Source organism: Scatophagus argus, chromosome 10 (genome assembly GCF_020382885.2).
Source record: "Scatophagus argus isolate fScaArg1 chromosome 10, fScaArg1.pri, whole genome shotgun sequence".
Lineage (NCBI taxonomy): Eukaryota > Metazoa > Chordata > Actinopteri > Scatophagidae > Scatophagus > Scatophagus argus.
The window spans coordinates 23,551,342-23,574,502 of NC_058502.1; the positions used below are offsets into that span (position 1 = coordinate 23,551,342).

General features: G+C 43.4%; 1 protein-coding gene across 6 annotated transcripts in view; it reads left to right on the plus strand.

The window, feature by feature from the left end:
* Nucleotides 1–23,161, plus strand: part of birc6 (baculoviral IAP repeat containing 6) — a 132,621-nt gene that overhangs the window by 11,609 nt on the left and 97,851 nt on the right. For all 6 annotated transcript variants that reach the window (XM_046402032.1, XM_046402035.1, XM_046402036.1 and 3 more), the window contains exons 3-10: nucleotides 9,078–9,215; nucleotides 10,753–10,946; nucleotides 11,372–11,483; nucleotides 12,996–13,078; nucleotides 13,292–13,517; nucleotides 13,644–13,813; nucleotides 18,965–19,023; nucleotides 19,191–20,843. In XM_046402032.1, coding sequence (XP_046257988.1) covers nucleotides 9,078–9,215; nucleotides 10,753–10,946; nucleotides 11,372–11,483; nucleotides 12,996–13,078; nucleotides 13,292–13,517; nucleotides 13,644–13,813; nucleotides 18,965–19,023; nucleotides 19,191–20,843 — 2,635 coding nt within the window. The remainder of the gene's footprint in view (nucleotides 1–9,077; nucleotides 9,216–10,752; nucleotides 10,947–11,371; nucleotides 11,484–12,995; nucleotides 13,079–13,291; nucleotides 13,518–13,643; nucleotides 13,814–18,964; nucleotides 19,024–19,190; nucleotides 20,844–23,161) is intronic.

Sequence of the window (23,161 nt, forward strand, 5' to 3'; positions counted from 1 at the left end):
GGTTGTTCTGGACTTGGAACAAGATGAGCAGTTTTTGGCCAACTCGTTGATTTCTTTGTCCATGTTTGACCACCAAAAATAGCTTCTTGCTATTTCCTTGTTTCTCACTATTCCACTGTGTCCTGCATGAAGTTCCAGTGGAATAACCGCTCTTCTCCCACACAGCAAACATCCATAGGGAGTTCTGTCCACCTTGTGAACAAAGGCTTCAAGTCTGTGTCATCACCTGCAGGTTGACCCTTGACAATTACATCCATGCTGGAAAACAACACTGGGTCATTTCTTTCTATTCTCCTCTTTTACCTGAACAGCGGAGATAGGTGCTTTTTCCACCTTCCTGAAGTAACAAATGTCCACAGTGTTGGACACTGATTTTGTGATGGGGAGTGGCAGTCTGGATAACCCATCTGTGTTACAGCGAGAGTCTGACTTGCGATATTTAATTTTATATGAGTGTTCTGACAACAGCAATGCCCACCTCTGCAGTCGGGAAGCAGGCAGAGATGGTATTCCATTGTATGGTCCGCTGATGGTTGTGAAAAGCCTCTCTGCAGCTGGCTGTACACTGCCATGCTTTCACTTTGTGTGGTAGGTCATGCAGCGGTTTCAGAAGTGATGCCAAGTTGGAAATGAAATGTCCATAGTAGTTCCACAATCCTAAGAAAGACTTTAGTTGACTGACATTGGGGGGGGGGTGGTGCCTGTGATTTTTGATGGTGCAGTGTGTAGGCCTTTAGCATCAATCGCATGCCACAAATATTCCACAGATTACTGAAAAAACTCACATTTTTCCTTGCGAGCCATACTCTTTCTGTCTTAGGAGAATTGTTCATCATCTGCCCCAGTGCAAAAATATCATCCAGGTAACACTGCACTCCCGACAATCCACTCAGGATTTGATTCATGGCTCTGCAGTATCTGAAAAGTCCTTTGTTTGCATCTGAAGGTAAGCCTAATTGAGGTCAGTTTTGCTGAACTTTTGTCCCCCACTCAGTCCAGCAAACAAGTCACCAGTGATTGGCAGGAGATACTTTTCAGGTTCTAAAACTCAATTCTTGGCAAGAGCATCCAGATCAACTTCAATCTTGGGTCGGATAGCGTATGGCACTGGTCTTGAGATAATGCTTTTCACTCAGGCGATCAGGTGGCCTACTCCACAGCCAGGGCCACCCTGAAGAGGGGTATCGGGGAAGCTAAGCGTTCCTGCAAAGAACAGCACTTTGAGGACCCTGACCCCAGACACATGTGGCAAGGCATTAAATCTCTCATTGACTACAAGAGCAACAACTCCTGTCTGCCCAGATCACACAGCCCAACCCTCCCTGACGACGAAAATTCTTTGCGCGCTTCAACAAGGGCACCAACCACCACCACCACACTGGACTTATGGAGGCCACATCACATGTCCTGGTGCTGAACGAACACGAGGTGAGGCAAGCTCTCGGCAACATCAACCCTCACAAGGCACCTGGACCAGACAGCATTCCCGGGCGGGTTCTGAAACACTATGCAGGCCAACTAAATGGAGTCTTCACGAGCCTCCCCCAATAACAATTTGCATACAGGGCGAGCAGCTCAATGGAGGATGCCATCTCACTGGCTCTTCACACTGCCATTTCACATCTAGAGGAACCAAACAGCTACATGAGGATCTTGTACTGTACATCGACTACAGTTCTGCTTTTAACACCATCCCTCTGTCAAGCTGGCCGTTAAGCTAAACAACCTTGCACTCAGCTCTCACCTTTCCGGATGGATCCTGGACTTCCTGAGCAACAGAACCCAGTCTGTGCGCATGGGCAAACTCTGCTCCAAACCCATTACCCTGAACACGGACGCACCCCAAGCATGCGTGCTCAGCCCCCTCCTCTAGTCCCTTTTCACACATGACTGTGTTCCTATGCGCAATACCAACAAGATTGTGAAGTTCGCAGACGACACCACTGTGATAGGTCCGATCTCAAACAACGAGGCAGCCTATAGGGAGGAGGTGGGGCACCTGGGATGCTGGAGCCATGACAACAACCTATCCCTGAACTCCAAGAAGACAAAGGAGGTGATCCTGGATTTCAGACAGTACTGCATCATCACATACTGCATAACAGCTTGGTATTCCAGTTGCTCCTCGGACAATGAAAAGGCTCTACAACGCATCATCAAAACTGCCTAGCAGATCATTGGCACCCAGCTCCCTACACTAGAGGAGATACACCACGCACGGTGTGCAGACAGAGCAAAAAGCACACCGAAGGAGCATACCCACCCGGGTCACAGACTCCTTACTCTGCTGCTACCTCTACATGCTTTTCCAGTACAGCCTGCAGGTGAGTTGAACTGTGTGATAGCTTCCTTATGGCCAGTCAACTTGGCAGTTTGGCCATTGCACTGAACAGTCAACTCTGTCATTCCTTTCAAGGGCACTCGATGTCCTGTGTACCCCTTAAAAATGGCTTCATAAACTTTTTGTAGACTTTATATGACACTAGTGATGCTCTTGATGTGTCTGTCTACATTTTTACAGCATGTCCTTCTAGTTTGGGTCTGGCCCAGAAGCCTTCTGAGTTTTCAGTCACATTTATTATCAACACCTCTTCCTCTGAGGGATCTCTGACCTGAGTGCTGAACCCTGTGGAACACTGTGAAATCTATCTCATAAATATGATTTAAACCAGACTAATGCAGTCCCTGTGATCCTAGTCTCATGTTCTAGTCTGTGTAATAAAATTCTGTGATCTACAGTGTCAAGAGCAGCACTGAGATCCAGTAGAACAAGTATAGAGACAAGTCCGCATATCTGATGTCATGAGGAGGTCATTGGTAACTTTAAGCAGTGCTGTTTCTGTGCTGTGATGAGCTCTGAAACCAGACTAAAACACTTCAAACGGACTGTTCCTGTGTAGGTGATCAAGTGAACTGACTTGCAACCACCCTTTCAAGTATCTTAGAAACAAATGGGAGGTTGGATATGGGTCTATAGTTTGCTAAGATGTCTGGGTCAAGAGAAGGGTTTTTTTAAGTAAAGGTCTGACAACAGCAGTTTTAAACGCCTGTGGTACATAACCTGTTGTTAAAGAGAAGTTGATCTGATCTAATAAGGAATCAGAGGAAAGATGCCCTGGAGGAGCTTAGTTTGGATGGGGTCTAAGAGACATGTGGTTGGGTTAGATTTATTAATGCTGGAGGCCAGCTCAGGGAGGTGTAGGCGCAGGAAGCTGTCCAGAGGTGGATTAGGACTTAAAGAGATTTCTAAAGATGGCAGTATATTGACTATCGTGGATAGATCTTTGTTTTTTTGTCTCTCATGTTAATGATTTTATTTGTGAAGAAACTCATAAACTTTACTATTAAGAGCTGCAGGAATACAAGGCTCAAGAGAGCTGTGACTCTTTGTCAGCCTGGCTAGTGTTAAAGAAAACGCGTGTTCTTGTTTTGCTCTGTTAATGATGAATAAAAAGCTGTTTACGAAAGGCCTTTATACGTCCATAATCTATCTCTCCAGGCCCTCTGGGATTCAACAGATTTGGAGGAGTACCACTTCCTCTCCATCCATCTTGATACCTGTTTCGATGTTCGGATTTTTGAATTATACCACGGAGCTATCCTCCTGTGATTTGTAACCTTCTTTTTTTTAGTGGGGCAGCTGTATCCAAAACTGTGTGTAGAGTGGCTGCAGTGTTGTTGACAAAGCAATCAATTTCTGCAGGAACTAATATTTAAATCAGTGCACTCTGTTGTAGTGGTACATGTTGCTGAAGGGAGCTGTGATGGGATTCCATCCCTAAATCTGTCTACAGTATTCTCAGAGAGCCATCCGCTATAAATCTTTTTTGTTGTGTGCTGTTAGGTCTGTTAGAGGTAGTTCAAAACTTATTGTGAGTGGTCTGAAAGGAGACCATTTTGAAGGGCAACTAACAGGTTCTGAGTTTCTAGGCCGTAGGTGAGAACCAGGTCGAGGGTGTGATTATGACAGCGTGTTGGTTCATTTACCATCTGAAAGAAACCAATTGAATCTAAGATTGAATTAAAGGCTGTCTTAAGACTGTCAGAGTCAATGACTTTATCTGTACTGAGCACATTGTCACACTGATACTAATGGTTCTTTCAAGAGTCAAATCACTTTCTGTGAGTAGTTTCTTCTGTGCTCCTTTCTTATTTTCATTTAAAGCGTCCCTAAATTCACAGTGCTCTGCCGACTTGCATAGCGCTGTGACAAACATGTTGACAGACTCTTCTTGATTAGGTCTGTGAAACCCAAATCTTTCTGCTATCACCAGAGGCTTGAGCAAGGTGTTGGCAGGGAAAATGCCAAATAAAACACTCACACTGTCGCAGCAGCAAGCATCTGTCCGTCCTCATCGCCACTTTTGTCTTTATTTTCTTATGTCACAGACTTTACCAATCATACTGAACTGAATGTTAACCATTTCTTACCGGCTCAACAACATGGTTATACTGACCAGATTGGGGCTGACAAAGAATATCCACAATTTAACTGGTGTTCCCACTGAAGGTCTCTTACTAGCCCAGAATACACAACAGTATGACAGAATAAAGATTCTTAAACTGGTGTCACACACTGGCTTAGAGAACACAAAAATCTGGTGATAATAAAAAGTGTCATTTTGACCCCATTAACATTCATTGGAGAAATCTGATATGATCTGCAGATGCCCAACTCAAGCATCAGAAAAAACACTGAAATTATTTTTTTACTAGGGGTGTAATGAACCTCATCATTTTCATTTACCTGTTTTGGGAACTCTGACCCTGTTAGTTGCTTCATCGTGTTGCCCAAATCAGTATGACAGAAGATGCTGACAAATAAGAAGCAGCATACTGGGCATTTGCTACCGCTTTAAGTCTGCATTAATCTGAAATTTGTGTGAGTCCTCAAGGATGTGGCCTATCTGGCAAATCATTTCATCATTCTCTGTCTGGATTCAACAGTTGAATGACTTTCAAGACACTAGCAACTAAACAGTTCTGTACCCTGGTACTTCGAGTTGACAAAAGCTGGGTACCGTGTTTTCCGCACTATAAGACACACCTAAAAGCCTTCAGTTTTCTCAAAAGCTGACAGTGCGCCTTATAATCCGATGCGCCTTATCTATGGATCAATATTGGTCGATCGTGGCTACCTTAGTCAGGGGGCGTGGCCGAAGTAACAGATTGAAGCGCCGGTACGGTGAAGAGGAATTCCTGTACAACACCATTTGTGTGTGTGTATGAAGACCCCGAGATGGCTCCTTGCAAGAGACACGCTTACGACGCAGAGTTCAAGCTGAAGGCTATCAGTCATGCAGTAGAACATGGGAACAGAGCAGCGGCGAGACACTTCAACATTAACGAGTCAAAGGTGTGGAAGTGGAGGAAGCAGCAAGATGACCTGCGCCAGGTAAAGAAGACTAAACAGAGTTTCCGAGGGAACAAAGCAAGATGGCCACAGTTAGAGGACAAACTCGAATAGGGGGTTGTTGAACAGAGAGCAGCAAGTAGAAGTGTCTCTACAGTCACTATTCGAGTGAAGGCAACAGTGCTAGCACGTGAACTTAACATCGATGAATTTAGAGGCGGTCCTTCTTGGTGCTATCGGTTTATGAAAAGACGTAATCTCTCCATCCGCACACGAACTAGTGTTTTGCAGCAACTGCCAAAAGACTACCAAGAAAAGCTGGCCACTTTCCACGCATACTGCAAAAACAAGATCGCTGAAAAAAGATCCGGCCAGAGCACATCATCAACATGGACGAGGTTCCACTCACCTTTGATATTCCTGTGAACCACACTGGATAAAATGGGAGCACGTACGGTGAATGTTCGCACCACAGGGAATGAGAAGTCGTCCTTCACTGTAGGTCTCGCTTGCCAGGCTAATGGTCAGAAACTTCCACCCATGGTTATTTTCAAGAGGAAGACCTTGCCAAAAGAAAACTTTCCAGCCGGCGTCGTCATCAAGGCTAACTCGAAGGGATGGATGGATGAAGAAAAGATGAGTGAGTGGCTGAGAGAAATTTACGTCAAGAGACTGGGTGACTTTTTTCACACAGCCCTGTCCCTATTGATCTGCGACTCCATGCGCTCCCATATCACAGATGGAGTCAAAAAACAAGTGAAGCACACTAATTCAGTGCTTGCCCTCATTCCGGGTGGATTGACAAAAGAACTCCAGCCGCTAGATATTGGGGTCAACAGGGCATTTAAAGCTAGACTGCGAACTGCATGGGAGCAGTGGATGACGGAAGGCTAACACACGTTCACCAAGACAGGGAGACAGCGCCGAACGACATACGCCACTATCTGCCAGTGGATCGTAAATGCCTGGGCTGATATATCAGTCTCAACTGTGGTCCAAGCTTTCAGGAAGGCTGGAATCGTCGCTGAACTACCAGACAACAGCAGCGACACTGACTTGGATAATGACGACATTGATGAGACGGAGCCGGGCATGTTGGATGCTGTATTCGGACACTGAAGAAGAAGAATTCGTGGATGAGGAATGAACTGATAAAGTGAGCTTTACGTGTTTCTTTTGTGTGTTCACAACTGAACAAGGTTGGTCATATTGTGAATATGGACATTAACGTTTGAACAACGTTGAGTTATTGTTATATTGTTATTGCTTTGTACTATTTCGAGAGTTACTATATTGTGATTGCACTAATGTTTAATGGTATCAGACTGTTTCTTTTACGTGTTTACTGAATCGAGGAAAAATTCCCGTCCACTACGTGATAAAAATGTTGCACTGCCTGTTATACCTTGCTGTTGTTAAAAGATAAACTGTCGCGAAAATACTACGTCGCTGACATTACCTCGGGAAAAATAATAACACAGCTGTTTATTCATTTTGGGAGTGAACGGAGTTGTCAGAACGCTGGTTTGTATTCTATTAATAAAGTTTGACTGACTTATCTGACTGTTTTGTTGACATTCCCTTTAGCGCAGCTCCATCTAGTGGATGCAAAACGCAACCCGAGCCACTGCTGTAGCTTCTATTCTATGTGCCTTATAATGCGCTGTGCCCTATATATGAAAACAGTTTTAAAATAGGCCATTCATTGAAGGTGCGCCTTATAATCCGATGCGCCTTATAGTGCGGAAAATACGGTATCATTTGTCCTTTTTTTCTCCTTTTTTGTTTTGCAAGGGCTCTCGGGATTCATGGTTTTCTTTTTGTTTGTAGGTAAACTTAATTGCAGCAAGGAATACTTCTTTGCTTGAGTTTTGTTTGTTTGGATTACCAGTGAGTAAGTGAATTTAAGGGGTTGTTGGGAAATACCATAGTGGATTAAAATTTTGTTACTAATTAAGTGAACTGAATGCTATTATTTATCTTAGTCCCAAACTGATGGTGTATTGAGTTTGTTAAATTAATTAAATTAATGGTGATTTCATTGTCTTGCACTTTGATTCAAAGCTTGTTTTATTTGTTTATTGGGTAAAGAATAACAGGGTTAAAGTGTTTTTGAATGCATTTATCCTTTGAAGGATTTGATGTACTCATGTATGAACTCAAACTTTTTTACTGAATGGTGCCTAGTGACAAAAGAAGCCAGATAAATCTAAAGAAACTTAATTTTCCTTTAAAAGAAGAAATGGTTTGGTGAATGAGTTCTCATGCAATCAGCATAGGAATCTTTGCATGGAAAAATACAAGAGAAAAATAAGTCTCGAAGTGAAGACAGCATATTTCTCACCTGAATCATCAATTCTAGTTTTTCTGGTTGAAACACATTTTACTGCTGCCCTTGTCCACAGAGGTACATTGCTTAGCTGCATAAGACATTCACATATAGCTAGTGGAGTGACGGTATTCCCAAAATCTATGATTTGATTTGAGTTTTGATTTTTTTCGTTACAGTCCCGTTGGGTTTTCAATGTAAAAGTTTTTTTTTGTTTTTTTTTGCCTCTGGCAATGCTATTGTTAAATTATCAAGCCTTCATTGTTTGGGCTTCACTGCAATTCGAAGTTAAAACCAGTAAAAAATTTTCGCATGATGCAATCAGCGCAAGATGGCAGTGCTTGTATCTGGGATATTTTCACTTAATTTTTGTGTAGTCAGAGGGCATTGAGATGCACGTCCATCTCATTTGTTCAGATCAGTTTCATATGATTATGATATGATGATCGGCGCAAAAATATCAGATAAATAATAAATAACTAAGGAAGGCATGCACTTTGTGTCAGACACTATATGTAATGTCTGACACAAATTATGTAACCATGAAAAAAAAACAATAAGATAAAACAAAATATTGCACGTTAGGGTTGCACACTTGTGTAGAAATTTTTTTTTTTTTATTGCACATATGTTTATTGCACCCATCTTCCCTGCGGCTGGGACACACTGAACTTCCCGATTATTTCTCAACAAAACTGAAAACAAGGAAGTATTCCCAACTCTAATTCAGTTCAGCTAACTCACAAACAAAAATCCACAAACCCCTAAAAAGAGGCAAAAAAGGACAACAGACCAGACTTTGGCCAGCTCATGGTTACCGTGTTGAGGGATTATTAAGAAGCAGTTGAGTCTCCGGAGTTTTTCTGTCAACGATGCATTTGTTGTTGACATAACTCACTTGGAAAGGCAAGATGTTGGCACATTGGTGACTTCAGGGAAACGGGAATTTTCAACTTGTTTCTCTGCCGTCTCCAACCCCAACAGAGGCCCTGGTGTCAAGCTGTGTGCAGTTCTTGTTATCTGTAAGCTACACTGTATCTTTGAAGTGTTGTTGATGGGTTTTTTTTCTTTCCTTTGGACGCTCGTAAGGAGATGGGGGTTAAGAGAAAAATAAAATCCTTGAAAAGTCGTTTCATTTGGATGCTTGAAAATTAAATTTCATTTCATTATATTTATTTTCGAATATACTTAGAATCAAAATTGCGACAGTCCTGTACCTCATACAGTCCGACTTAAAAAAAAAAAAAAAAAAAAATCCAAACTAACCCTAACTATCTCTGGTTGCATCAACAGAGTGTGATGTGTGACTGAAGTTCACTGTAACCATTTTATCAAGACAGTACCAGTGCTAGTGTTGGTTAACAATAACTTATATATGTTTGTGTGTGTTTTCAGGCCCAGCAGATTCTGTCAGCCTGTCAAGAAAAGATTGATGTGTCCAGCACAGAGGGCTATGAACTTTTTCTCAGCCAGCTCAAAGAAGGCCTGAAGAATACCTCACATGAGACAGCAGCTAATCACAAAGTGGCAAAGGTTAGTCTGTTTTTCAAAGGGTACTTTTGTTTTTTTTTCTTATGTCCCATATGACTAGAAGTCTGTTTGTGCTCATATCAGCCCTGGATAGTGACATTTTCAGGATTTTTAATTTGACTTTTTGTGACATCAGAGAATCATGACCAGCAGCAGCGTGTTTCAGCAGGTAGGATCAGAAGATTATGTGAGAAGTTAAGAAGGAAAACCAAAAATGCTTCATCATACTTCACTGTAGGAGTCATTCATTGTCATTCACTAAACTTTTTTGTGAAATTTTTATTTTTATTGTAATCCAAGAAACCATCCAAAACAAAGATATGCGGTAACTTAATGAAGTATAAGATTACAGAAATACTGAAGAGCATGAATACCTAAATAACCTTTAAAGACATACACAGGCACATCACACACAGAGACAAAACAAAGAGAACTGACAAAGCTAGAGCCAGATCACTTAATGTGTTCTCATTAACAACATTAATTTGAGCTTGTGAGAGCTCTGTGTATATGACCTCTGAAATAGAGAGGGCACCTGTCCTTCAAACAGGTTAATTTATCCTTCATTTGTTAACGCACAAAAGTCACTTATTCAGGTAAAAATGTAATTTTTTTCGTATTTATTTTGATTGTATATAACTTTATTAGGGGTGAGAATCTCAAGGCACCTCATGATTGGATTCTGACTCAGGTGGCTATGTTGCCGTGATCAAACAATGCCTTTTGATGCACACTGATGCATCACTGATTGATCTCTATAATTTGCTTAATCAAACTGTGACTACTTGCTACATTTAACATATAGGACGTTTGTAATAATCTATAATTAGTTTAGACATTACTTACTCCTGTCTAGGTCTCTTTTATGTTCAGCTGCAAAAAGTCCAAAATACTACCATGCACTAGCTTGATACAGACTCAGCACAGGGTTACTTTTTAGAGTTTCACTTTAGTTGGCCAGTTTTTTTTTTTTGGATGTTCGCTGCGCTGCTAACATTAGTCTCTGCATGGCAACATATTAACAGGCATACCTGATGTTCACATGTACTTATTTAGACATTGAATCAACATGCATACCCCATGCTGTTGAGTGCTGCCTTTTTCATCAGGGCAAAATGGTATTTAATTTTATTTAGAAAATTATTTTTTGTCGTTAGTGAATCAGTCCCAGGTCTTCCATATCTGCATATTAAGACTTTCACAAATCCAAAAACATGGAAGAGTTTGAGGTAGACTTAGAGTAAAAATCGAGAGTGGGTGCCAGACTGTTGTTTAAAGTGTTCAAGGTCAAAAATGCTCATATAATGAGTATTGCGAGTGCGATGAACGCAGATGAAAAGTATGGTTTCTCAAAGACTGAAAAATAGGTCTTGACATTCTTCTGTAAAAAGTGAGTTGGATCTCTATAAGGAAAAAAACGTACTTAATTTTAAAATAACATTCATTATTTTCACCCTTTTTCTGATCTGCTTTTTTTTCACTATCCTGAAAGCAATCTCTCTTTTCAGACTGATCTTATACTTCTACTTTCTTGCTTTAGTGGGCAACAGTGACCTTTCATCTTCCCCACCATGTGCTGAGGCTGGTGGCCAGTGCCATTGTCACTGAGCTGAAGAAGATCAATCAGAACGTAGCTGCCTTGTCTGTGGCCTCATCCATCATGGACAGGCTCTCCTACCTCTTGTCAAGTGCCAGGCCAGAACTTGGGGTGGGCCCCGGCCGATCTGTGGATAGGTGAGCAAGCTGGAAAACAAATGATAACTGGTCTGTTAAGGAACTGGCATGAAAAATATATTTGCACAAATTTTACTAGTAAAATTGTAATGTAATACTTGAAGAGCACAATTACTAATCAGTGTTAAAATCTAAGAAATGAACAAGAACAAGTTAGTAATTTCTATGTGCAAAGTACTTTTTCTCCATGACAGAAGTATTAACAGCCTTTAATACTGTATTGTATTAACACCCTTGACTAGATTAATCTCGCCATTCCATAAGTAACATTTTGTTATGTCATGACCAATATGATTGTTGAGGCGTATATGAATGTGTGATAGGCATATGTCAAAGATTTCTCACACTACAAAATAGATAACCGATACATTGCAGACCAGCACACAGAATACTGAGCATGTTTCTTTCTGTGTTGTTTTGTGTAGGTCTTTGATGTACAGTGAGGCCAACAGGAGGGAGACATTTACATCATGGCCACATGCTGGGTACAGGTGGGCTCAGCCTGATCCAATGGCTCAAGCAGGGTTTTACCACCAGGTAAGTTTGAGAGAACCCTGTAGAGCACATTAGTAATGAGGCATATCCTCAATTTCTAGTGAAAAAAAAAAGCTCAACCAGTGAGTTAAACATGTGTAGCCTAGGTCTTGAAGTAAAAGAAAGTAGAAATAAAGCAAATGGTGACCAACCGTGGACTGGATGTTCCTTTGGTGGCTGATTCACGGGGAACAGTCTGGAGTAGCTCTGGTAGCAATAGCAGCGCACCGGAAAGAGCATGGAGGTGCAAAGTGGGGATGCTTTTATTACCTGGATGACATCACCGGAGGGGACTGGGGATCCCTTGGGGTTCTGGTGTGTCTTCCAGTGAGAGACCAGAGTTTGAATTTAAACTAAACTACACACCTAGGTGTGATGAATGGAATTGTCTTGTTTCGCCTGTCATCCTACGCTTATTCGTGTCCGGGTCGCAGGGGCAACAGCCTCAGCCGGAAAGCCCAGTTCTTTCCCCGGCCACCTCCACCAGCTCATCCAAGGGGACCTTGAGGGGTGCCCAGACAAGAGATATAATCCCTCCATCGTGTCCTTAGTCCGCCCCTGGGTCTCTTCCTAGATGGACATGCCCGAAACATCTCCCCAGGGAGACGTCCGGGAAGCATCCTGACCAGGTGCCTGAACTACCTCAGCTGCCTCCTCTCGACGCAAAGGAGCAACGGCTCTGCTCTGACCCCCTCCTGAATATCCGAGCTCCTCACCCTATCTCTAAGGCCTGGCCACGCTGCGGAGGATCTTTTGGTCAATACCCACAGCTTGTGACAATAGGGGATGACTGGAAAGTAGATTGACCGGTAAATTGAGAGCTGAGCCTTTCGGCTGCTTTACAAACACAGGATTTTAAAGAATAAAAGTGGACAGTGGGAGTTGTAGAAAAACCCATTTCAGACCAAAGATCCTCAGTGAAGCAAGATCATTATAGAACATTGCATTAGAGTGAACTGACTTTGACTCTAACTTTTCTGCTCGACTCCAAAGCCAGCTGATGGTATCGCTTATGACTCGTAGGAAATTCAGCTATTCTAGTCAGTTACAAACACTCAAGCTTTTGAAATGGCAGTTTGGACGGAGAAGAGAGATCATCGTTTGAGGAACAGCTGTGTCTGCATAACACAGGCCTTAAAATTTAAATTTGTGTCTTAAAGTAACCGCTTCAGTGCTGACCCTTTCCTCTGCTGCAATTGCATTCATCTCGATCTGCCACCACACACATTTTGTTTTTGTTGTTTCATCAACACTAGAATTGCTGCTGTAGCAAGTAACTCATCACTATGGTCATTCATATTTTAAAACGCTACAAATTGCATCCTGCCACAAAAAAGTCTTAAAAGCCAACAGTATAGTGAGTTGTTGCTATCGAAATGATATGCATTCATCTGGTCACATTGGTGTAAATGGTTTTCATAACATAGCATATTGCAAGTATTAGCATGTTTTAAGTCATTGCAGATCTTCACTATGAACTCGGCTTCAGCTTTGTTCACCCCTGTCTTTTCACAGCCTGCCTCAACAGGAGATGATAGAGCCATGTGTTTCACTTGCAGTGTGTGTCTGGTCTGTTGGGAACCTACAGATGAGCCTTGGTGAGTTGAGATAACGATGCATTAATTTTGCTGCTGTGAGATGTCAGTGATGTCCCAGTCTCTTACTTTGGGAGCCCAAACATGGATGCACATGCACGCTTCAATGCAAGTCCATTAAAACGAAACACTCCTGTTGTCATGGTTGCCGTCATCACCACCATCGCTTTTAATTTTAATATTAACGATGCCCAACATTTCTCCTCTACTCTCCAGGTCTGAACATGAGCGACATTCTCCAAATTGTCCATTTGTAAAAGGCGAGCACACGCAAAATGTGCCTCTGTCAGTGACGCTGGCAACCAGTCCCGCTCAGTTTCCCAACAGTCTCGACAGTTCAGACAAGATTGCTTGCTATGGTTTTGGTAGCTGTCCGCAGTTCCTGGCTGTTGCCACCAAGAGAGGCAAGATCTGTATCTGGGATGTGTCCAAAATGATGAAGGTCAGAACTTACTGTAAATGTCTGAAACAATATTATCTTGTGTTTGACTTTCAAAGACGTTGCAGTCATCGAACAAACATTACTGTTGACCATAGATTTAAGAGTTTTTGTCTGTATGTCGAACAGGTACACTTGAAGTTTGACATCAATCCATACGACCCGGCCATCCTGAGGCAGCTGATCCTGTGTGAGGGTGAGCACAACCAGCAGACACTGACTGAGTCGCGGAGACCAACTCTTGCCTGGCTCGAGGAGTCTTCGTCCTGCTCTGACCTGCCGAAGCTAGAAGGAGACAGGTAAAACACACACTTTCAACATACAGTATCAGCACTGATTAGCTGTAATTGTTGAAATTTAATATGAAAATCTAATAACTGCTTTTTAATTCAATTTTTTTCCATTCAGTTTATTTATATAGCGCCCATTGACAACAGAAGTTATTTCATGACACTTTCCAGTTAGAGCAGGTCTAGATCAAACTCTTTAATTAAATTGTAAAATAGAGAGAGCCCAACATTCCCCCTTGAGCAAGCACTTGGTGACAGTGGCGAGGAAAAACTGTCTTTTAGAAGGCAGAAACCTCAGAGCAGACCCCGGCTCAAGATGGGCGGCCATCTGCCTTGACTGGTTGGGTTGAGAGAGAGGGAGAGAGAGAGAGAGATAGACAGACAAGGAGAGAGAGGGAGAGGGAGGTGGGACATGAGAAAAGGAGCACACAAGCAGAGATGCATAGCAGCAGTAATAATACTAGAAATACTGGAACTGTAGATAATGATAATGAAGTATACGGGAGGTACTACGATGATTATGATAACAGTATTAGTAACAGTAATAATGGTAGTAGCTGTACAGAGTATTAACAGAATTAAAATAGATTATGACTAAACAGTAGTAATCGCAGTAAGTTTCAAGCAGGACTGTAGCAGAAGGTCCGACTGCGATCCATGAGAACCTGCGAGACGAGAAAGCACAAGGACTCCAGGGAAGAAGATGAGTTAGTAATATGCATTAATGGGACATGAATGTGTGCAGAGGGAGAGGAAGAAAGAGCTCAGTGCGTCATGGGAGGGCCCCCGGCAGTCTAAGCCTATAGCAGCATAACTAGGGGCCGGCCTAGACCAGCCCTAACTATAAGCTTTATCAAAGAGGAAAGTTTTTAGTCTACTCTTAAATGATGAGAGGGTGACCGGACGAAACCGGAAGATGGTTCCATAGTAGGGGAGCTTGATAACTAAAGGCTCTGATTCCCAATCTACTTTTGAAGACTCTAGGAACTAGGGATGGGCATTTTAAGAAATTCCCTTGGTCAATCATCGTAAAACATCGGTCAATCATCGATTTAATCGTTTTTTTTTTTTTTTATTAGAAAAAGGCAGAAAATACTCGCGTGTTTTGCCTCAATGAAATATTTATTCAATGCACTTACAGTTCAACAACAGTCATATTACGACAGTTTAAGTTTAACAAAACAGATGTGTGTGCTCGTAAAGGCAGCAACTTTCAAATTAGCGAGCTAATAAAGATAAGGCACGCTCAAACACAATTGAGCTTTCTCGGATATAACTCCTCAGCCGAAAAATCCAAAATCCAAAAAATATATTTAGGAACGACATTTTTTCTCAAAATTTAACTTCAAAAACAAATGCGAGTTGCACCCAGCCGAGAAACACGTTACTTCAGAGAGCCTCATAACAAATAGAATGACTTGCATAACGGCTACGGCTGGTGACCTTCCAAACTAAAATAACTCCAGGCAGCTTATTGATTCTTGTTGAGGAAGATGGGCATGTTCAGAGGTGAGACATGAACGCAGCCTGGTGGCAGTCAGACCCGCCGCTGAAAACACCTGCTCTGAAGAGACTGAAGTTGCAGGGATGCAGAGGTATTGGCGCGCTGACTTAGCCAGCCTGGGAAACCTCGCTCCATTCACTTTCCACCAGTCTGTAAGGTTTACATTCCAGGGATGGATGGATGGATGGAATTTGCAGATCCCTTGGGTAATTTTTTCCGCGCGCTGTGCATCGCTGGTCCTCCGTGCTAGCACTGAGGTGATGGTCGGTTGAGAGGAGGATTCATTAACCTCTGTCGGATGTACTTTGTTCAAGTGGTATATCATTGGGGTCGTTGTCGTGTTGTACTTGTACATTGCATCGCAGTGTTTGCAAATGACTTCATCATTTTTTCACTCGAAATGGTCCCACACAACACTTCGTCTTGCTCTCTTCATGTTTAGCCTAGCTTCAACTTCTACGGCAGCTCGCTGAGTATAAATTTTTCTCTGTCTCCCCCTGTTGGTGAAATGTCAAAAACCCACAGCGCTGTTTCTGTCACTGCACTGCATCAACACACACACAGAACAGGTCGATCAAACTTTCACGTGATCGACGTAATTCTTAACGATCAGTCATCGATCATCGATTAATCGTGCCCATCCCTACTAGGAACCACAAGTAGTCCAGCATTTTGGGAACGCAAAGCTCTGGTGGCATAATAGGGAACTATCAGCTCTTTAAGATAGGATGGTGCCTGACCGTTCAGGGCTTTATATGTGAGGAGGAGAATTTTAAAATCTATCCTGAATTTTACAGGTAGTCAATGTAGAGAACAGGAGAAATATGATCTCTCATGCTGGTTCTTGTCAGTAGTCGTGCTGCAGCGTTCTGGATTAGCTGGAGAGTCTTTATAGATTTATTGGGACAATCTGAAAGAAGGGAGTTACAATAATCCAGCCTGGAGGTAATGAATGCATGGACTAATTTTTCTGCATCTTTCTGACTCAGAATGTGCCTAATTTTGAAAGAATGCAGTCTTTGAAATAATTGATATGTGTGTGTTAAAAGACATGTCCTGGTCAAAGATACCTCCTAAATTCCATAGGAGCATATAAAGGGTGAATAATATTGGTCCAAGGACAGAACCTTGAGGAACTCCGTGACTAACTTTTGTGAGTGTGGACGATGTATCATTAACATGAACAAATTCAGATTGATCTGATAAATAGGACTGAAACCAGCTGAGTGCAGTTCCTTTGATGAGAATTAGGTGTTCCAACCTGTGTAATAAAATAGAATGGTCAGTGGTGTCAAATGCAGCACTAAGGTCTAACAGTACAAGGACAGAGATAAATCCCTTGTCTGATGCCATTAGTAGGTCATTTGTGACTTTGACCAATGCCGTTTCTGTGGTGTGATGAGCTCTAAAGCCAGATTGAAAATTCTCAAATAAGTTATTATTTTGAAGAAAGTCACACAACTGATTGACGACTGTTCTTTCAAGGATCTTGGAAAGAAATGGAAGGTTAGATATTTTATATTGCTTAAAACCTCTGGGTCAAGTGTGTGTTTTTTAAGGAGAGGTTTGACTACAGCTACTTTAAAGGACTGGGGTACATAGCCTGTTATCAGGGACAGATTGATCATGTCTAATAGACAGGTGCTAAGTAAGGGTAAAGCTTCTTTGAGTAGTAGTAGAGTTAGTAGGGATGGGGTCTAAGAGGCATGTTGTTGGCTTGGATGAATATATAAGTGAATGTAGCTGATGAGGGTTAATAGGAGAAAAACAGTCAGGATGATTATCTGTTTCTAAGGTCCCAGTGTTTGATGGTAGGTCAGTACCAGCTGATGTCAGTAGGTGTTGAATCTTGTTTCTAATATTTAAAATCTTGTCATTAAAAAAGGTTATGAAGTCATTGCTGCTGAGGGTCACGGAGATACAAGGTTAGATAGAATCAGAATCAGAATCAGAATTCCTTTATTTATCCCTGGAGGGAAATTCTTGTTCTTACAGACATTGCACATGCAGTATTCCCGACCAAGAAAGGAGAAAAGTGCGAAGTATGAAAATATAGAATAAACAATAAAGATAGGATAAAGAAAAACTAAAATCTCAAAAAGTACAGGTATTTACAAAAACTGTATTCAAATTTTTTAAGAAAAATTTAAAATGCAGGTATGTACATGTGTAGAAAACCAATATATACATGGTATATATAAAGTGAGTGTGTCCGTCACAGTGCTGAGTTTAACAGTTTGATGGCGACAGGCAGGAATGATTTCCTGTGTCGCTCTGTGGTGCATCGTGGCAGTAAGAGTCTTTTGCTGAACGAGCTCCTATAGCTGATCAGCACATTGTGGAGAGGGTGAGAGGGAAAGTCCAGTATAGTCCTTATTTTGGACAACATCCTCCTCTCAGACACCACTGTCAGAGAGTCCAGTTCCTCTCCCACAACATGGCTGGCCTTCTTAATGATTCTATTGAGTCTGTTAGTGTCCCTCACCCTCAGGCCGCTGACCCAGCAGGCAACAGCATATGTGATGGCACTGGACACCACCGACTCATAGAACATCCTCAGCATCGTCCTGCAGATGTTGAAGGACCTCAGCCGCCTCAGAAAATAGAGGCGGCTCTGGCCCTTTCTGTAGACCATGTCCACGTTCTTGCACAGACAGTATTATGGCTCTCTGTCAGCCTGGCTACAGTGCTGAAGAGAAACCTGAGATTATGCTTGTTATCCTCAATTAATTTCGAGTAATAGGCTGCTCTGGCAGTCCGTAGGGCCTTCCTATATAATCTAAGACTATCTTGCCAGATTGAGCGAGATTCAGTAAGTTTGGAGGAACGCCAAGGAACGCCTTGGAACATGAGCATACAGCTACAGTTAAATTGTTCTTTAACCAGAGACATTTATATACCATCTTTAATTTTTCACGTAATTTTGTCGATCTAGGCACTTTGCGATTTATTATGATGCATCAACCTCGGTCAGATTTTTGATATACCCACAATTCATGACAGATGCACCATCACTTCGTCATCTTCTTGATCTTAACTAATACATGTCCTGGTAAACAGACTGAGCAGGTCTGATATACAGTGATCAGAACCAAGACGACGTTCCCTTTCTTATGTAGCCATAGAGCAGCGGAGTTCAAAGGCATGGCTCAGCTGAATTGCACACTGTACACTGCATCTCCTCTTCTCACCATATTATAGGGCAAATTCTTAATAATTCATGCCTTCTTGTAATTTTGACATTAAATGCAACAGATCAAGTTATTTCTTTCCTTGCAAAAAACATTTTGTCAGTTTGTTGTGGTATTGCTGCACTGTTTTGTCTGCTGTCCCATGTCTTTTATTTGAAGGTAGTTCATTTGCAAATGATTGCATTTTGTATCTATTTACAGTGTACACATTGTCACAATATTTTTGGTATCAGAGTTGTATCGATACAGTACCTGTGGAGAAACAATTTTGTGAGTTGTTGAGTTAGGAGAAACTTTATTAACCTTGTGAATCACTGTGTACAGCAAATTCTTACTTATTTCTGGCTTGTAAATTCAACAAATGTTATAATATGGTAGCGGCCAATCTATTGGCTATTGGTGAGTGAGTCACAGCTCTAAGTTTGTATTTTATCTTGTTTTCTCAAATTGCTTTTTCTCTTCCAGTGATGACCAGTTGGAAGATTCAGATAGTGATGAACATTCCCAATCAGAGTCAGTAACAGGTATGAAAACATAACTGTGACTGTTTGTCATTTCTAAGGGCTGGTGAGACCCTGGATAGACCATATTTGAACCCATGTGGATACATTCAACTTCCAGCTTGATTAAAATAGTGTTAGTGCTTCATTAGACATTTAATGCCTCCTACCTCTACCTGCTCTTCTTCCAGGCCAGCAGTCCCAGTGGGAGAGCATGGATCTGAGCCTAGGAGTAACAGCGCTTAGTGTACTCCAGCAGCCAGAGAAGCTCCAGTGGGAGGTGGTGGCCAGTGTGCTGGAGGACACAGTGAAGGACCTAGAAGAACTGGGTAACAACCCTTCACTGAACCAAGCTAAGGCGCACAACCAGGTGAAAGGAAAGGTCTCTGACCACCACACCATTCCCTTCCCCTGCCTTCTAGCTGGAGGCCTGCTCAGTTACTGCTCAGCATCCAGCATCCCCATGGCTGGACCCCCACCCACAGCCTCAGCTCCAACATGCAGGAGCACAGATGGTCCCCTCAGAACTCAGGGCCCTGAGCCCTTCCACTCAGGGCCTCTACAGGACCAGGGCCCCATGGAGATAGAAACCTGTAGCTCCCAGACTGTAGCTCAGGAGCAGGCCTTCTCTAACGTAGCAGGTTCCCAGTCTCCAAGCCCTTCTTCTCTACAGGCTGTGCGAAACACTATACCTGTGCTTCTGCTGTATAGTGTCAGAGAGGTGGATGACAAGTCCTCGGGCCAGGTGTTTGCTCAGATGAACAACCTAATGAGCAAGGGGCTTCACGAGGAAGGCTTCACTGTGCCACAGATTATAGAGATGGAGTTTGACACACATGAGCAGCTTCTTCTTCAGGATCCTCCCATCACTTACATTCAGCAGTTTGCTGATGCAGCTACTAATCTGGCAGGGTTAGATGGTCACATGGCCAAATGGAGCACACTACCTGCTGCAACTGTCTCCACCCCACCTCGACCTGGAACCCTGGTGCAGTGCTTAAGGCTGCCCAAACAGCTAGAAGAGGAGAATCTTTATGTGGACTCTATCACACCCTGTTGGGACGGTGTGCACCTTCTGGTCGGCCTGCAGCAATGCAGTGCTGAATCTCTGAGCGCTACAAACCAAGTGGAGGCTCTTAACAATCTCAACCGCTTGCACTCTGCCCTGTGCAGCCAGCGCAAAGGAGACCCCCTTCCTCCAGTGACCAATGGAGTGGAAGGCCACCACACAAGTGGATCAACTCTTCAGACGCCCCTCATCCTGCCCCCAGGAGACCAACAACAGCAGCAGAGGTCACTGAGTGGTGGGAGTGGAGGCTATCTTGCACTCTACAAGCTCAACTACTCCACTCGCATTGTCACCTTGGACGAGGAACCCATCAAGGTGCAGCAGATCTGGGACCCTTGTGATGCCATCACCTCATCTATATTGCTTCCTCCTGATGTGCTTGATACCAGGGAGGATGATAGTGAAGAGACCCCAGAGGAGACTGTCCCTTCTGGGTCAAAGAGTGGCTCATCTGGGTTTGTAGTGGGCCCAGCAGGCTCTGTTGGTTCTGGAACTGGGACTGCATGTGAAGCAGCCACAACCAGCAGTGCTACTATCATCAGTCCCGCCACCTCTGTCTCGAGCCACAAAGAAGGCAAGCAGTTAGAGGTGTCAGGCCTGGGCCATCTGGTGGTGACCACACGGGGTGGGTACATTATGATACTGGACCTGTCAACATTGGAGGTCCTGGCCAAGGTGGAGCCACCTAAGAAGGAGGGGCCAGTAGAGGAGACAGATCCCTTTGTCTCAGTTACCTATTGCTCTGGGACTGACCGCCTTTGTGCCTGTACCAAAGGTGAGTGTTTTCTTCTTGGACCTGCAGCCCTTTTGACTGCTGGGATGGATAGGTTGGCTTTTGCTCTGATGAAGGATTTTTTTTCTTGCATGTGGTCCTGTTTCTTCATGTATTCTGTTTTACTTGCTTATATTTAATGTATTTAATGTAATTTAATGTTTGACTCACAGGTGTTCAGTAATAGTCAGGCCTTATTGACAGACTTCTCCAAATCCATTCATTGCTACTGTAGATGTAAATCTTAAGTTTGAATTTAAAAAAATGCTCAGTAATTTTCTAAAACTGCTGACCATTGTAGTTTTTAACAAATATTACTCAAAAGAGAATTAATAGTGCATTTGTTTGGGATTATTTTCTGTGGTAGATGTGGTGCCCTATTGAGCCTTTGGGCCAGCAGTGTGTTCATGGTAATGATGGAGCATGTCACCCAGTGCAACAGTGAGCCTTGTTGATGTGTTTTTGATAGTTTTCAATATTCAAGGAGCTTTATTGTCATTTCACACGTTAGAAACATGAGGTGGAACGAAATTAATTTCCCTGGTCCCGGTATAAGCCCAAAAACTATAAATATAAAAACAACACTATAAATATAAAAACAGGTACAATAAAGTGTAAGCAATGAATTGACAATATAAGCAATGGAATGACAACAATATATACAACAGTCCTGTACAGTCCTTTGAGGTGGTGTGCAAATGGGTTTGAGGTGGTGTATTGTGCAAGAGTCAGTGCAAAGTTCTGTGCAAGACAGCTGCATTTGTGTAATATTCCATGGGTGGTTGTTAGGGAAGGGAGAGGGAGGGTGATGTGTGTGTGTGCAAGGGGGGGGGGGGGGGGGGGGATATGGGGTAGCAACAGGGGCTACAGAGGACCTCCAGAGTTCAACAGTCTCACAGCTTCTGGGAAGAAGCTGTTCCTCAGTTTGGTGGTTCTGCTCTTAATGCTGCACAGCCTCCTGCCTGAGGGGAGAGGGACAAACAGTTTGTGTGAGGGGTGGGGTCCTTCATGATGCAGGAGGCTCTTTTCCAGCATCTGGAGGTCCGTGGTGGTGGTGGATAGGCCGTGTCACATAGTCTTCTGTGCAGCTTTCACCCCCCTCTGCAGAGCCTTCTTCTCTGCTGCAGAGCAGCTGCCGTGCCACACAGTGATGCAGGAGCACAGGACACTCTCCACTACACATCTGTAAAAAGATGCCAGGACTGAGCTCCCCAGTCCGGCATGCCTCAGCCTCCTGAGGAAGTAGAGGCACTGGTGTGCCTTCCTGATCAGGCAGGAAGTGTTGCTGCTCCAGGTGAAGTCATCCACTATGTGGCCACCCAGGTACCTGAAGCTGGAGACCACTTCCACCACTGTCCCTCCGATGTGCAGGGGAGGAAGTGGGAGATGTCTGCCCCTTCTGAAGTCCACGATTGTTTCCTTGCTCTTATTCACGTTGATGCAGAGGTTGTTTTCTCTGCACCAACCCTCCAGGTGTTCCACCTCCTGCCTGTAGTCGGACTCGTCGTTGTTGGCGATGTGTCCAAACACAGCTGTATCGTCCACAAACTTCACGATCAGGATCTGTACAGACTGCGGCCTGTCCATCAGGAAGTCCAGGACCCAGTTGCAGAGGGTGGAGCTCAGTCCAAGAGTGTTAAGTTTGTGGATCTGTGTCTGTGGAATGATGGTGTTAAAAGCTAATGTAAAATCCACAAAGAGCAGTCTTTGTTGTCTAAGTGGTTCAGAGCTGCGTGGACCACAGAAGGTATGGCATCCTCTGTGGATCGGTTTTTCCTGTATGCGTATTGGTGTGGGCAGCATCCCTGGCTTTCAGCAGAGACCGGACCTCCGCATTCAGCTCGGGTTTCTGGTTTGGGTAGTTGGTTACTGTCCCTGGTGCTGGTGACATCCTCTGCACACTTGTGGATGTAACTGTGGACAGCAGATGTATAGTTCTCCAGATCCACCTTAACCCAACAGTTGGTTACGGCCCGCGTGGAAGAGAAGCTGGCTGTGGATCTGGAAGGCTGGGTCCGGCATGCTCTCGTTTAGCCATGTTTCCGTCAGCCAAAGCACTGCGCAGTTCCTCATTTCATGTGAAACCCCCAGCCTCAGTGGAAGTAGGCCTATCTTGTTGTCCAAAGAGTGCACATTGGACAGGAACAGGGACTTCCTCTTGCCCTCTGTCTGGCGTGCTCTGCTACGCCAGTCCGGTGTTCTCAGGAGCTGCAGTCTGCCCAGCAAGGCTCTGAGTTGGAGCGAGGCCGCTGCTGTTGTTGTTTTTGTCATTGTTGTCGTCGTGGGTGAACTGTCCCTTCTTCTATGTAAATACATGTATA